General features: G+C 45.7%; 1 protein-coding gene across 6 annotated transcripts in view; it reads left to right on the forward strand.

The window, feature by feature from the left end:
* The window catches only part of FYN (FYN proto-oncogene, Src family tyrosine kinase), a 207,951-nt gene extending 200,571 nt beyond the window's left edge, over positions 1-7,380 (forward strand). For all 6 annotated transcript variants that reach the window (XM_082404802.1, XM_082404803.1, XM_082404800.1 and 3 more), the window contains one exon: positions 6,710-7,380. In XM_082404802.1, coding sequence (XP_082260928.1) covers positions 6,710-6,918 — 209 coding nt within the window. In that variant the 3' untranslated portion in view covers positions 6,919-7,380. The remainder of the gene's footprint in view (positions 1-6,709) is intronic.
* Positions 7,381-16,726: the final 9,346 nt, after the last annotated feature.

Below are 16,726 nucleotides of genomic sequence, written 5' to 3' on the forward strand. Positions count from 1 at the left end.
ATCCTTCAAAGCCCGGCCCAAACGCCCACCCCCTTCTTTGTGTAGCCTCCTCCATGTCTCTTCCTGGCTTGCACTTTCTGCTTGCTTCCGTGCCACTGGGTTCATCTCTGCTGAAACCCTTGTCTTTGTGTCTCTATTTCCCAGTAGCTCTGAACTCTGAGAAGGGGGCTCCTTTTATGTGTTCCCCATGCCCAGCACAGTGTCTGCCCCATAGTACACTCTCAGGAAGTCTAAGTGAATGCGTGGATGCATGCATGGATGGATGGATATAGGCAGGGGGAGAAAAGATTATGCCTATGAGGCTTTTAAAACAAGACTTTGTCCATAGCCTGCAAAGCCCTTCAGCTCTATTTCATCATCTCCACAAATAAATATAGCATGTTTTTTCCCAGCCACAAAGTAGCCTCTGTCCTCAAAGTTGTTCTGAGAAATTGACCCCGTGATCAGTTCAAACACCATGTCCCAGCACCGTTCTAGGCAGAATGTCCCGGCCATTCAGTGCCCTGGCTCTCAGCTGAACACCTGCTTTGGGAATTTGGCAGGATCTGACAAAGCAGGAACATTCTCTCAAGTGTATCACATTTATTCATCCATTTGAAGCACTTTCAACTCTTTTCACAACTGACAGCTGCCTGACTTTCGTGAATGCATCTAGTCACTTGATAATGACTTGAAGTGGAAGATAAATAGTGAATGTATAGCATTTTCCTTAAAGAATTAGAAGTCTCCACCTTTGTCCTCCCTCTGCCCCACTCAGATGCCTCAGACAGAGCCTGAACTGTAGACTTAAATTCCTCTGTGTTCAGCAGCCCATCATTGTCGCCTGCACTCTTATCCCCACTGTGCCCAGCATGATGACAGGAGTAGGTTTCTCTTGGGTGGGGAAGAAGTTAGGACTCTGCAGCCAGGAGAATGGGAGGTGGGATGAAACTTCGAATCTCAGCCAAGGGTGCTTTGTCCTCCCTGCCCCCATCCACAGTCTGCAGGCTTTTTCTTTCAGCTCCTGGTGTTCCCTCCAGAGGGAATCTGGCCTGGCATGACCAGGAGTCGTGTTGTCACCTCCCCCCACAAAGTTTCTCTTGGCCAGTGTGGCAGGTGAAGGAGCGAGGGCGGGAGGAGAGTGCAGGAGAAGAGGGCAGCTCTCCCCTATCGCTGTGCGTTTCCATGGCCTTCCCGGGGGGCACCCTTACCCTCACTGTCCCTTTTTCACGTTTCTGGGACAAAGGATCTGTTCATGATACTGTATTATCAACTTTAAACAACCTTTGTATGTTACGGCACCTGAGTAGCCGTCATTTCTGTATTTATTAACAGAGTGGGCTTAATAAAAACAGCTGTCCTGAGCTTATCTGGTTAAGATGCGGAAAGAGAAACAAAACTAGTCATCATTGTGCCTTCTCAAGGTCACTCCTTTATTTTCAACTATACTCTTGGAGTAACATCTATCTGCCCAAAATCTGTACTTTGATCTCATAACCAAAACCTAACTTGAAGCGTCCCAGTTGTAGCCCGGTAAGATAACTAGAGCACAGGGTGATCTGATAGCACGCTCTCGGGCTGAGCCAGCACCATTACCTGCGCCCTCCTTCCTTCCGCCCTCCCAGCACTCCCAGAAATGCTCAGCAGACAAGTAAACAGAAGGGCTTTTTCCAGGGTTTACGCAGAGAAGCCAGGGGGAGCCTCTGACGGAAACCCTTATGCACAATAGAGTCTAATTTCGTTTCAACGGAAAGCTCGGTTTGCTAAAGTAAGCTGGATATCTGGGAACCTGAGCATCATTCCCATTGTCAAAGTGCTTAATTATAAACATGGCACAAAAATCCAGGTTCTCGCAACCCCTAGTCCAATCCAGATGCAAACCTGAACGGATAACAGTGAAGATCCCCGACTGTATAGAGATGGCCCCTCGGAGATCCATGTTAGGAATCTGCACAAACGGAGAGCTATAAAGCCCAACACCTTCCGTTCATAGAAGACATTTTTTTTCAAAGAGCTAAAAGCACCGTGAATGTGGAGGTATTCTCTTGACAAATGGAGAAACTGAGGCCAGGGGAAGTCGAGTCACCTGCTGAGAGACACAGAGTCGAAGTAGTGAAGTGGCTCTGACAATGAAAATGAATTGTTTTCTTCCCTAAAGAATCCAAAAGAAAAGCGAGGAGACGCCACTGAGTTAATATCTAGCTCAAAGAAGAGGAATAAGAAAGTGTAAAAGAAAAGGAGGGAGGGGAAAAAAAGGAGAGAGGGAAGGAAAACACACACACGTGAAAGCAGACATTGTTGGCAACCATACGTAGTAAGGGTTGCAAAGTGAGAGTTGGAAACTGGACCTTAATTCGGGAACCTCGAGGAAGCCAGCGGCGTGATTTGGAAGGATAACATGGTCATAATGGCAGGAAGCGAATGCAGTCCACTCGGCCAGAGAATCTCAGCTGCAGGGTTTGGGGCACACCAACTGGAAAGGATGATACTAGTGACCACGTTTGAGAGCCTGAAATTCAGGGTGACAGGAGGCCCTCATGGAAGATGCAGGGAAGAGCAATTTGAAAAGCAAACCCCAGCACAGCAGACTACACAGATTTTCTGTGAACTGAGGCCCACTGGGTTGTGCCCTGTGAGAGTGACCAGTGGAAATGGCCCATTTTCCTGACTGACCCCAGGCAGAGTAGGAAGGTAAGGAACTGCTGAGGTGGGAGCAAAGGAGGGCAGGCTGGAGTGAAAACAGAGAGCGTGTCTGCTCGCTGGCCGCCAAGCCCTGCGCCCCTTCTCTGACGCAGAGGTTGGGGACCAGGCAACACACCCTGGGGGGCTTTGTGGCCATGACACTTCCCACGGTGAGACACCACCGGCTGGTGGAGACCACCCTCCTATTGAAAAACAGCCTCTACTGCAGCTTCCACTGGGAGCTGTTGGTGACAAAGTTTCCCTAAAACATACACCATATTTTAAAGTTTCTATCTTTTCTGTTTCTCCCCTGGCCTTCTCCCCACTGAAGAAGGAAGAAAAGGGCAGAACATTCCCAGGCACCCTCCTCCACCGCCGCCGCCCCCATCCCTGCCCACCCCCCACCCCCCGTCTGCTTCCTCAATTGGAAGTAAGATACGAAGATTCTTCTCTTCCAGTGTTCCCGTGTCCCTCGGGACTCTGCTGACCGCCCTGGCACTCAGTCTTGTGTGTGTTCCCTTCCCAGTCCCTGGCCCTCACCTCCCAGGTGGTGGATAAACCCAATGTCTTGGGAAAAGTGGCTAAGAGAGGGGAAATAACAGTTTTTCTTTGTAACAAAAATATGAAGCCATCTAAAAAGAAAACATGAAAGAGTAGTATAAAGAGGAGAATCCATTTTTGCTAAAAAGAAATTCTTAAATATGATTTTTCAAAGTTCTTATAGCCAAGAGTACTATTTTTTAAAAAAACAGGAACACAACCCACTTATTCAGGCTGTTGTTTGTGAAATAAAAACTGACCCAAGGCTTGCTGAGCGGGCATATCTTGGTTGTGCGGTTACTGCTGCCGAGGCCCATTGTGAAGGTGCCAGGTCCACTTCTGGCTTATGGTTGGTTGGAAAAGAGCCAGCCCCATTCACATTGTCATTGTCAGCCAAGTGCGTTGTCTTATATCCCACTTTTCCAGCGAAGCTGACGTTGGTCTGTTTCTCTTTGGCCTGGTGCGTGGAATCGGTTTTGTGTGCTCCCCATGCCTGGGGAGCCTGGGGAGAGGCACGAGAGGGGAAAGAGGAGAAGCGGGAAGAGGGTGCAGGCAGAAAGGAGGTGGAGAGTGTGCACAGGAGCTGGCGGCGAGGCTGCTGGTGCCCTGTCCCACGTGGGCCAAGGTCCAGCTCCGTCCCTGGTCACAGCTGCCTGGGAAGCAGGCTGCCTCGGGAGACGCTACATGCTGCGGGTCAGGCCGCTGCATCCGCTGTGTCCCAGGCTCAGGCAGAGCACTAGAAAAACAGGCTTGACCCAAGTGGCCAATTAAACTTCCCGTTGGTGGAGACTGAATCAAGAGTTTTTAAAACATACATGCAATCTTTGCATTTGAGTAGTTTGTTTTCCAAGGACATGCAACATTTACTGACATAGGGCCACGGAGCAATAGGAGAACGATTAGTTAAACTCCGTGGTGTGGTTTTGGGTGGTCTCAGTGCCAGAATAAAGCATCAGAAGGCATTTGGGGGTGGGTTGTACCACCTCCAGAAGGGCCTGTCACACCTTCCGAGGTTTTAGACCTTCCACCTGTGGCCTCTGAGATACCGGTACTATGAAGCCAAGGTCTGTACTGAAGCACAAAGCAGACGCTCTGGAGAAGGCCAGTCCCGATACGTGCTTCTGCTCTCTTCCTCACCCTTTCGGGGGGGCTGAAATGTGGTAGCTGCTGCCCCTCCTCATGCCGGAGCGTCCCAGCCGAAACCCTTGGGACTGGATCTGCCTCAGAGTCTGACTCGTTGGTTTTTGGTTTTTTTTAGAAAGTCCATACAATGCTTAGAGCATAATTTATATAACACCCTGGGAGAGTCCGGGGCTGCCCTCTGTGTTCAAACACATTCTTACTTCTGTAGCGATATGTAGGCATGAAGAGAAATAGTCGATAGCCTCACACCAGGTCAAGTTTTACGGCCGAATGAGGTGAGTTCGGATCAATTTTGCTGCCAAGTGAGTTTCCAGAACTTTCGCTTTGCAGAGCTTGTTGGATTTGGGGATCGTGGATAAGGACATGCTGGTCCCTGTCCCGTGCCCTGGTTTTTCCAGAGCGCTGCAGGACACTCCAGTGTCTCCCCTTGCTTCCAGCTCCCCGTTCCATCCCGAGCTGTCAAAATGAGTTTTCAGTAGTTGGTGGAGGATTTAAGGTAATAAGCCTCAGAGCTGACCGAACATCCAACTGAAGTGGGCCCCTGTAAAGACAGGCATGGTGCAGAGGCAGGGGACCCAGATTCACTCACCGAGCCTTTCTCACTAATAATAAAGGTCACCCCCGAAATGTGACCAAGGTTATATTAGAATAATTAAATTGAAGGCCTACTTCAACACAGCAGGAATAATACACGGATTTTATCCCCTCAAGGAATTACAGTGGCAGAGAATAAGAAGGCATCCTGAAAGGGTTTGGATAAGCATGTGACTGACAGGGCTGTGCTTGACAGCCACGGGAGCCGGGATCAACCCAGCTCCAAAAGCAACAAAGAGAACTGACAACAGATCCCAAAGTCTGAGTGTCCCCTACTCAGGGGGACAGGGTTGTGACCTGGGCCCACCTGCTCTGGCCAGGCTTACAGGGTTCTAGCCAGCAGGTTGCCACCTCCTCCAGCATTAAAGGGAGCTGCTACATGTATGCGCTGTGTCCTGCTGATTACATCCCTGAGAGCTGGGGGAAGAAATCTGGGTTTCTGAATGGCTGGAACTGAGGCTCTTGCTTTTGTAAATTAACTGGGTCAGAATTTGGGAGAGGATTATAGGCTCAGGGCCAAGGAGCAGCCAAAACACACAAGGACTTGGCAGGCAATGGCAGAACATGATATGGCAGAAAAGGGAAGGAAAACCAGAGAAGAGAGCCTGGCAGTGATTGGGAAAGGGGTCAGGGCATTCGGCTCACCCCCAGTGTGGTATTTCCTGTTCTGTCAAGAAGGCCAACGTGCAGGGAGGTTGCATTCTCCAGAGGGTTAGCAATCTCCCAGAATGTCTCCTGTTAGCTCCAGGCATCCTGATGTTTCACTATCAGGCAGCTCCCCCGGAGGGTCGCAAAGGTCTCCAATGATAGATGGCCTGTCCAAGGTCATCAGTAAACGCAGACGCCCTGTCTCCCCATCGCAGTCATCAAACCTCAGGGCACCTAGGGGTCGCTGGGCTGGATGGTGCCCAGCGTGGTGGCGTGATGTCAGATCTCAGACAGCGGGGCACCAAGAGCTTGCCCAGGCACGAGGACAGCCAATTTATGAAGTTCATCAATGGAGCTCATGGGTCCTGTGAACAAAGGACAGTTTATTTTTCATTCCGTGGATTTGTTTTTATCTGCTTCATTCATATTTTTCTCAGTTTAATTGAAGTGTAATTTACATACAATAGAATTCAACAATTTTAAGAATTCAATGAGTTTTGACAAACATAAACAGTCACACGTCCACATACAGGATATAGAACATGTGTTGGCAGACTACAGCCCGTGGGCCAAATCCGGCTCCCACCCTGTTTTTGTTTTGTACCTTTTTAGAGTTGTAGAAACATAAATAAAATGAAGAATATGCGACAGAGACCGTATGCAACCCACAGCACCTAAAATCTTTACCATCTGGCCTTTACAGGGATGGTTTGCTGACACAGAATGTTTCCATCACTCCTCAGTGTTCCCTGCGGCCCCTTTGCAGGGTTCCCCTCCCCCTCACCCCCTGGCAACCACTGATCTGCTTTCTATCACTGTAGTTTTACCTTTCCTAGAATTTCATATAAATGAAATCACACAGTATGTTGCCTTTTGTGTCTGGCTTCTTTCACTTACAATGCTTTTGAGATTCATCCTCTGGGGCTTTGCGTGTGTCAGTAGTGGGGTCCTTTTTTACTTCTGAGTGGTGTGATAGCCCATTAAAGACAGGGTCTAATTTAAGACAGCCCTCAACATGTTTTAACCACCTGCAGGCTCCAAGCAGAAGCAGGAGGAGGTGCAGGGGCGGTGGCCCTGGCTGGGCCGCCCGGAGCGCCCGCGCTCACGGCCCTTGTCTTTGCAGGCATGAACAACCGGGAGGTGCTGGAGCAGGTGGAACGCGGCTACAGGATGCCCTGCCCGCAGGACTGCCCCATCTCCCTCCATGAGCTCATGATCCACTGCTGGAAAAAGGACCCCGAAGAGCGGCCCACTTTCGAGTACTTGCAGGGCTTCCTGGAAGACTACTTCACCGCGACAGAGCCCCAGTATCAGCCTGGTGAAAACCTGTGAGACCTGGGTCTGCTGAGAGAGGCCTGGTCCAAGAGGCTTCCCCGCCCCCTCCCCATTAGCTTTCAATTCCGTAGCCAGCTGCTCCGAGCAGAGCAGCGAGAACTGTCCAGGATCAGATTGCATGTGACTCTGAAGCTGACGAACTTCCATGGCCCTCATTAATGACACTTGTCCCCAAATCCGAACCTCCTCTGTGAAGCATACGAGACAGAACCTTGTTATTTCTCAGACTTTGGAAAATGCGTTGTATCGATGTTATGTAACAGGCCAAACCTCTGTTCAGTGTAAATAGTTATTCCAGTGCCAACGATCCTAGTGCTTTCCTTTTTTTAAAATGCAAATCCTATGTGATTTTAACTCTGTCTTCACCTGATTCAACTAAAAAAAAAAAGTATTATTTTCCAAAAGTGGCCTCTTTGTCTAAAACAATAAAATTTTTTTTCATGTTTTAACAAAAACCAACCAGGACAGGTGTTTGTTTTTTTTTCTTTTTTATAAATATGAATATATATAATATATACATCCCTGTACATACACCATGTGGGTGCTAACGTGGAGACCGTGGCCGATGTGGGCCACAGAGCTTCGGGACCCAGAGTGAGGATTTGACTGGAAAATCAACATAAAAGCACCAGTGTTATTCTGAAAACCAGTGGCCTCCTTCTTTGGCTTTTGCAAAACATGATTTGATTTTTTTTTTTTTTTTAATTTGGATGGCACTTTTCTGGTTCATGACTGTGCCTGTAGATGGCTGTTACTTTGACTCTTTTCAGCAGCCCCCCGAGCTGAATTCACAAGTTCTGTTTCCAGTATTTGCTTCGACTTACTACGATTTGTTCCTGAAACTTAAAAGTGAGCCTCTTTAAAGCAAGCAAGTGGCCAATACTACCAGGGGGACTAGAAGATGGATACCACACAAACTTCTTGTATAAAACATGAATGCTGAAATGTTTCCAACTTTTTTAATTTAATAAACCTTGTAACCACATTTAAATGGTCTGAAACCCATAGCACTGTAGTCGTGGCAACCTGCTAAACTTTCTCATTCAACTAACCCTTACGGGAAGGTGAGGGTGGGAGGTCGTACATTTCCCATTGTAAAATAAGTGTTTGAATGTCCTGTACTGCTAATGAAATGACTTTCTCTATGTCCAAGGGTCCTCCAGTGAAATAACTATGCACTACTTTACATCTCATGGGGATGCCCAAAAAAAAAGTGTTACATTTTTAGTCGCTGTTTGTACCAACCTTGAATTACGTATGTTTAACAACAAATCAAAAACCCTATTTCTATTGAGTTTTTAATACTGAGTGGCAACTCTGAAGTCTTAATTCCTTTTTTGTTATCATTTCTTTGTGAGTTTACATTTTTAAATTGTTTAACTTTCTTAATTTAGTAATTAAAAAGAGAGCATTTTACATTTGAATTTTTTTTTGTTCATTTGTTTAAATCATGGAAGGTACTCTAGGAGTGACATATCTGTCCCATACTGAGTGGTAAGGAGTCACTTGGAGAATTTAACCATTGTGCAGTGATTTCCAAATGACAGAAACATTCAGAACACCTGGAGTGGGGTTCCCCCCCCACCAAGAAAGGCTGGGCTATTGTCTAGTTAATTCAGAGGATTGTTAAAGCAAGACTAGGCATACCTTAACATTTTAATTTATCAGGCATTTTTGCTAACTAAAATTTTCTGTGTCCCACTTGTAGGAGAAAGAGACAATTGCAAGAAGAATCTTTCTGTCCTGGAGTCAATACATATGTTTCCCAGTGTCCCTCCACCCCTGTAATGAAGTCGCTAAGCAGGGGAACAGCCTGGTGTTGCAGAAGGGGCAGTAGGTGGAGTGGGCCAAGAGGCCGGGCCTGGCTCCGCACTCATTCAGCTGCACTCATTCAACAGCCACCTGGAATCTCTCCCTTTCAGGTCCTGTCTGTAGAAACGAGAGGGTTGGATGAGATTTGCTGTAGGCTCCTACATCTGAGATCCTGGGATTCTAAGATCACTGATGACGTGTAGAATTACACAAAGAAGACAGTTTTCTTGCTGAAGTAGCCTTTATATTTAGAAAGTTTCTGACATTTTTTAAGTGATACAGGGATTTTCTGGCTAACCAAGTTTTCATGGTATTGGTTTTGGTATTGCTAAATTGATAAAATTTCAAAGATCTTGTTACATAAAATTGTTATCACAATACTGGGCAAGTTATTAACACATTCTAGATATTTTTAAAGATATAACTTTGTTTTTCATCTTCACATCCCAGTAGGTCAGATAATTTTCAAGTACTCTGGGGGATTTTTGTGTTTGTTTTTGACTTGGTCATTCAAAAAGATCTGAAAAAGTCATAACAGCCAGTTTTAAACAGATTTTTAAAGGAAAGCACTCTCTTCAAAGTATAGCCTTCAATTCATCAATTGAGTTAACTGTGGATTCTCTCACATGAAGCAAAACTCAAGACTTGGGTTAACTTGAGGACACACTTATGAAATGCAGCTCGCTGGAACCGTTCTGAAACAGAGTAGGGTTGCAGACTAAAGGGAAAAGAGTAGCTATAAATATGAAGAAATCAGAGACATTTCAGGTTTTTTCTTCCAAGAAACTTATGTGATGCCAAGAGATCTTGCCGAGGCAGACCAGTCCAGGCAAATGAAACACCACCTCCAGGGAGTCCCAACACCTCCCAAGAAGCCTCCCTCCCTCGAAAGTTTTAGAAGTTTGGGGTTAGGAAACTAAATGCACTAACCAAAAAGTTCTCTTGTATCTTGAAAGGTGCCTTAGCGGCAAGTGATGGTGAAATATTTTTTTGTCTTTCGTAACCTGGCAGTGAGTAAGGACCTGCTCTGTTCCCTGAGGAGAGCTGGCATCTGGCATTGCTCTGCTTCGTAGGGAGGCTTCCTAATAATCTAGTTCTTTTTACTTTCTTTTTTTTTTTAATTGGGGTATAGGTGTTTTACAATGTTGTGTTAGTTTCTACTGTACAGCGCAGTGAGGTAGAATCCCCTGTGCTGTACAGCAGGTTCTGATTAGTTATCTATTTTATACATATTGGTGTATATATGTCAATCCCAATCTCCCAATTCATCTTTTTACTTTCTTAAAATCAAATAATAAACCTACCGGAGAAGACAACTTGCCAAAGCTCAGATGTTGTAAATGAGACAAAATGATTTCTGTTCACCAGTGCTCACCCCTCACACTCTCCTCCGAGTCCGCTTTGTTCACAGCGTACTGAAGGGCCGGGAGGACCAGCGAGAAGACCAGTAGATGCAGGGCCTCCCCCGTGTTAGGGCATCAAGGTGTAGACTGAAGCCAATGATGTATTCCGGTCTACCTCGTTCATGGCGAAGAAAGGTGTTTGAGGAGCCAGGCATTTCCACAAGATAAGTTCAATGTATTCATAGTCCTTGAAATACAGCCACACAACTGAAGATTCCCTGACAAGCGCCAGAGGGTGTTTACCTGCCTCGAGAAAGACAGGAATCCTCCTGTGGTTAAATCTTGGCACCAGAGGACTTTTCTAGTTGTATTGGAGCTGCAAAATTTTTATCTGAAATTTCCTATGGGACTTTAAGAATGTATACTGTATTAATTGGAATAGTTCTTTCATGAGTCCTAAAGAAGGTAAGTTTTTCAGCAGGATGCAGAGGAGGATGGCACTGAAGCCCGCTGCATGAAGCATGTCATCTGCTCCTTTGTCATGGCTCCAGACAAGAGAACCTCACTTGACATAATAGGCATTTCCTCACAAGTTGCACTGGGATAAAATGGCGTTTGGTCGATTCATTGCTGCAAGGTATTTTAATAGGTTTAGATAAGTTTTGTTGGCTTTCTTACCACTATATATTAAACTGTTGGAATTCAATTAGGCCCTCCAAAATATTTGCTGGGAGGGAGGGAGGGAGAGAATAAGGGGAAAGGAGATAAGGAAGGGAGGGAGGGAGGGAGGAAATAATTCCGGAAGGGCAAAAGGGGGAGCGAGAAGAAAGGAAGCTCAAACAAATTCTTATCCTAAAAATGATATTGTGGGGTACAGATTTACTAAGGCAGGTACTAATAGTATATGTATTTTATTTCTCAAATGTAGATTGTGACCACAGAGAAGGATGAAATTAGTATTTCATGAAATACTGAATACTTTTCAATGGAATGAAAAATTAGTATCTCTAATATCTTTGCAATATCAAATGAAACTTCATAATTTATGTATACCTACATTCTCAGAAATTTTTCATAATAAATTCCTAAATCATACCTCATTCTTTCCAAACATGCAAAATATTCAGAATTCCATTGGGGGGGGCATGGAGATATACCTTATTTTTTAAATTAATTCTGAGGACTGGAAAGAAAAATAAGTGGTTTTCCAGTATGACAGGGACTGTTCTAAGGAGAATGTGATCAGTGACAAATGACTGCTCCCCCCAGCAGCCAGAACCCTATGCTCCTTTCCAGAATACTTACTGCTCTTCTAATAATGTGTTTAATAATATGACTCTTCTCTTAATGCATTTTCCCTGCCAGATTGTGAGCTCCTCGAGAACAGAAACTGCCTTACTTGTTCACCAGTCTTCTGCACCAAGGGCAGTGATGAGCTGATGGCCAATGTTGGATGAGTGGGTGGATGGCTAGATGGGTGATGCCGTCCTGTGGAGTGAAAGGTAGACCTGATAATAACACACCTAAGGGCCTGCTGAGCGTCCCGGGATTTGCTGTGAGCTGCCCAAGGCACTAGCGCTGCCATTGTGAATGTGGGCTCACCAGTGTCCATACATGATTTGAAGCCCCAGTCTGTAGCCTGAAATGAACACCGTTAGTGCTTCCCGAACCTTGCCCCAGAACTCGTCCCAACATCAATGGGACTAAACCTGTACACCCTGGGACCTGGGGCCTTCAAAGTCTCATTCTAACTTAGTCATTTTATGAAAAATTGGTATTTTTTCTAAGGTATCCATTTCTCGTCTTCATCTAAAATACTTTTCCCATCCTTCAGGTTGTGCATTGTTAACCAGCCTATGGCTTGTAGTATCCCTGGCAAACCTCTGCATGACCCAGGGAGTGCATGTGCCCCGCTTGAGAACCACACCACATGAAGATGTTGTCCATAAAATAGCACTGCTAACATGAAAATACTGTAGTCGGGAGAGGTAACATTAACCCCCATCAATATGGATTCTCTTTATTTGATTCCCTTTTTCACCCAGCAAAAAGTAGCCCCCTGACTGAGAATGGGACAGAAGATGGGAGGGTTTGATAATGGGAAGAGGAAAACCATCCAGAGCTGCCTGGAAGTGAAGGTTTGGTCAGGTCAGCCTGCTGGTACAAGATGGCAGCAAATGGGAGTAGATGGGGTGGAGATGTTGGTCAAGGAGGAAGAAACCAGAACTGGGATGAAAGGAGCCCTTTGCCAGGGCTCTTCAAGGCAGTGGGATGACCAGAGAGATGACTTCGGGTATGTGCAAGGACTTAACCGTTCATTTCTTCTGCAAACATTTGTTGAGTACTTATTATGGGTTAGACCCTGTGCTTAGCACTAGAAAGCCAAAGAGACAATTAGTATCCCCAGTCCAGTGAGGATGGAGACCCATAAGAGATAGTTGCAATAAGCTCTCTGTTGGGAGGAAAGATGGGTGGCAGCAAAGGAGTGCCAGATGGCCCGGAATGGGGAGTGCATGGGAGGCTTCCTAGAGGAGGTGTTCCTAAAGGACAAGCAAGGTGGATTATGTAATGCTTAATGGTAAGCTCAGTGTTTTTTGCCTTTGGATGTGTTTCCTTCTGATCCCCAACCCCATTAGGGTCCAGCTCATGCTTTAAATGTAGAAGGTGCTCAGCAAATGCATCTAAATGAAGAGAAACCAAAACGAAGCAAAGAAAAATCTAAATCTCTTTTTCTCCCTCCTCCCCACAAACGCGGACATTAAAAGGTATGTAGGTACATCATTTATTCTGATTAGTGCACTGCTACCTGGAGGGATGGGAGATAGTACCATAAAAGGACAGAGAGTAAGGTTTCAGGTGGGGTTTTGGAATGTGGTTTGGACTGAGTACGAGAATAAGAGAATTGCAGGGAAAGGGGCTTATAATAACGCCTCACTTCCTCTCTTAATAACAGTTAGTAGGGGGTTTTCTCCCATTGATGACCCCATTTCATTCTTCCCTCTCCTCCCATTTATGAGGCTATTTTGCTTGACTCATCAAGCAATATGTAAACTCATGAAAGAAGGTATATACTAGCTGTTGCAAGGTATTCTGTTTGTTTTGTTTTGGAATTCTTTTCCCTTTGGTTAATTTTCAAGTGCTTGCTATGTAATCAGTGAGCAGCTAATTGGCAGTAAGAGAATGAAATACGTATTATTCAGATAGTGTTTTTAACAGACGACGTACGTGTAAAACTGTGGGGAAATACTAGTAAACAGCAAGAGATTTTAGTGTGTGTGTGTGTGTGTATGTATGTGTGTACAAAAGGATTCATTTAAAGCCACCCAGAAACTAAATCCAGGTGTGTGAATCCTTTCGTTTTCAGACTCCTCCCAAGGGGTGAGCGGAGCCCCTAGAGATTGCCCTGGAACACAAACCACCCTAAATGGAGCCTGAAGGTCTGTCAGTTCCCAGACAGCAGTGAGGAAATGGTAAGCAAATGGCAGCAGTTGCATAGAGAATTAGGGAATGAATAACAATGCTTTCTGGTAAATTAACCATATTACATTGTGCACAGCAAAGTGATGGAAAAACCCTGTTAAAAATTGAATAATAATTTGCCCACATCATTTACGTAAAATGCATAATTTTCCTACTTCAGTGGACTTTAGTTTGATTTAAAATATGCACAGCTCCAGTCCTGTTCACCAAAGCATAATTTGTGAGATAATTGGGAAGGGAAAGAGGAATCAGACCGTAATCAGCCCAATCCTGTGTGAACCACTTCGCCTCCTCCCTCACCTGTGCATTTTGGAAAATATTTGTTTATACGTTCCTGAAGGTCTCTAAGTGAAAGTGCAAGGCATTCATCATTGTCACTGCTATCACTAAACCATGACCTCACCATGTTTGAGAGGGGGAAAGCAATGCTTCATTCTATTCAGTATTTTTCTGCTTTAATGCAAATAAGTACTAGTTTTTGAATACTAGGGAAAATGGAAATGTAGCAAAGCTGTACTTAAAACAGCAAGCCAAGAACCAAAGCAAGGGTGCACAGCCAAAGGAGACCTTGGAAGATACATAGATAAAACAAAAAGCTGTGCTTGGCTGGGACTCTCTTTCAGAATCAAATGCAAAATGGAGAACATTGTTTCAACTGCAAAGATTTTGCAGTCTATAATATCTGAAATAGAAAGGCATCATGTAATCCACCTTGACATTCAGAAGCTGTGCTATTGCTATGAGTTATGATACTGGTTCCTGACTAATGGAGGTTTCCAGAACCAGAGTGGTCAGAGGTGGTGTGGAATTCCGGCAGTGGACTGGGTACCCTCCACTCAAACAGTGCATTCCCATGGCAATCAGTGTTCATTTTCCTTCCCCTCCTTCTGCTCCCCACCCCCACCAGAACCATAGAAATTTTCTTCAGATATTCACTCATTCTCTTCATCCCCATTTCTCCACAAAGTGTCATTATTTACTTATTCCAGTGAGCCTTTAAATCTCAACTTTTCAGGGCAAGTGTGTAGCTGATTCTCTCTGCTTCTCCTGAGTACTCTTCTTTTGTTGGCCAAATCCTGCCTCCTCTAAAACCCTGCTGGCCCCAAGAAGCTGAATCTTGAACCTCACAAACCTCAGCACTTCTTTCTCTTGGGTGCCTGTTTTGGATGAGCAAAGGGCCCGCCCCCCCCAATCCTACTACTCCTCCCTATTTCTTCCTTTTCTCCTACTAACCCCTGCCACTGGCCGAAGATTTATTAGACACTAGTTTTGTCCCTACGCCTCTTGCCACTAGCTATAAATTGCCTTTTTGCAAATTAGAAAAAGCTACTCTACCTCAAGACACTTTGCTGCCACCTGCCAGAAAACTATTGTAATAAATATGCCAAGAGATCATGACTAGAATGCAAATGGTGCCCCCTAGAATTGTGCAGTATACAACTGGCACAACTGTATGTGACAACCCTGTACTTGGAAATCACCTGAGTTATCCTGGAAGCTGGTTGTAAAAGTAAGAACACAGCAGATCAGTCTTGCCTTTTTATGACAGTTGGCAATTTCAAAATCTAAATCTTTCAACCATGATCAAAAATTGCTGAGAGGCAATTTCTGGAAGAGACAGAGAGCCCCCAGGCAGCAATTCTTACAAGAATAAAGGGCTCTTGATTCAGCCCAAGATTTGGCCTGCTGGCTGGGCAGATATAGCCCAAACCACATTGGTCTGATTTTCAGGAAGCATCAGTTAGAAAGCTGGTAAGTCTCAATGCTGTGGGTGCAGGAGGAAAGTGAACTTGGCTTATATTTAGGTCAACCATTCCCCCTCCCTGGCATCGGCTGCTTCGCTTCTTGTTGATCGCCCCTTCTGTTCCCCTCCCTCCTTCACATTCAGCACAACCTGCACTTTCTGATGATCTTTTGCCGCAAAACAAACTACCCCAAAACTTAGTAGCAGAAATAGAAATAGTCATTTATTTTGCCCACGAGTCTGCGACTTGGACAACACTCATCACGGACATCTCTGCTCCGTGTGGCATCAGCTGGGGCAGCCCCTTGGGACAGAAGGACCCGCCTTCCCAGCAGCTTACACACGTCCACACGGCTGGTGCATTGATGCTGGCTGCTGCCCAGGAGCTCGGCTGGGGCTCTTGCCGAGGGCTTTGGTTCCTCTCCATTTGTGCTCCCAGGCGGCTGTGAGGGCTTGTTGACACCGTGGAGCCCATGCTAAACCACCAGTTGAACCATCCCAGCAGATGCCTCATGGAGCAGAGACAAGTTGCCCCCACCAAGCCCTGCCCAAATTTCAAATTTCTGAGAAAAATAAATGACTGGTTTTAAGCCACTGAAGTTTGGGATGGCTTGTTCTGCAGCAATAGATCACCAGATGTACAGGTGGGGCTGAACGTGGTGTGGATCCATTCCCACATCTTTCTGTGCTGCCTCCCGGTGCTGTGGAATCAAGGAAGCGAAGAAAACTACATTTCCCAGACTCCCTTACCATGAGGATCATGAGTGTCAATCAGGCCATACCAATGAGACATATTAACGCAAAGTTGGGAAGGCAGAAGTGAAGCAGAAGCCAATTTCCTGCAGATCTTGTCTGTTTTCTGCTGGAAAGCAAGGTCATGGGGCCACTGAGGTCCAGTCTCCAGCTTCATAGGTGTCAGGAGTCAGCTGAGGAGGTGGCAGTGGCTAAGCTCGACATCCCAACATGCAGGCAGATGTTCCCAGCTTTCCGACCACATTCTGACCATTGTATTGCAGCTACAAGGTCCATGAGGTCAACAGTGCCAGTGGCAGCCTCCTGAGTCCCACCTTCCTGAATGTGAGAGAGGGGGCTGCCCTCCTGGCAGGTCAGTTCTGCCACATTCTGGGAGTCATTCCCGGAAATCCAGCATAGAGCCCTCTCTTCCAGCCCTTCCAGCAAATGTGTAATTCCACCTTTTTGCTTAAAATCCCTAGTGTGGTTCCTATTTCCTACATTGAACCTTGCAACTGACACCCAGGTGATCCTTAACATGCGGCCCCTTCTCAGCCACTTTTGTTCTTGCTTGCTTGCTTTCCCTCATTTAATCATTCCTTCGGCAAATATTTATGGCATATTTACCACATGCCAGGCATTGTGCTAGACCTGGAGAAAAATCTATGAACTAAACAGACGTGGCTCCACCCTC

Source organism: Balaenoptera borealis (genome assembly GCF_965194805.1).
Source record: "Balaenoptera borealis genome assembly, chromosome: 9".
Classification (NCBI taxonomy): domain Eukaryota; kingdom Metazoa; phylum Chordata; class Mammalia; order Artiodactyla; family Balaenopteridae; genus Balaenoptera; species Balaenoptera borealis.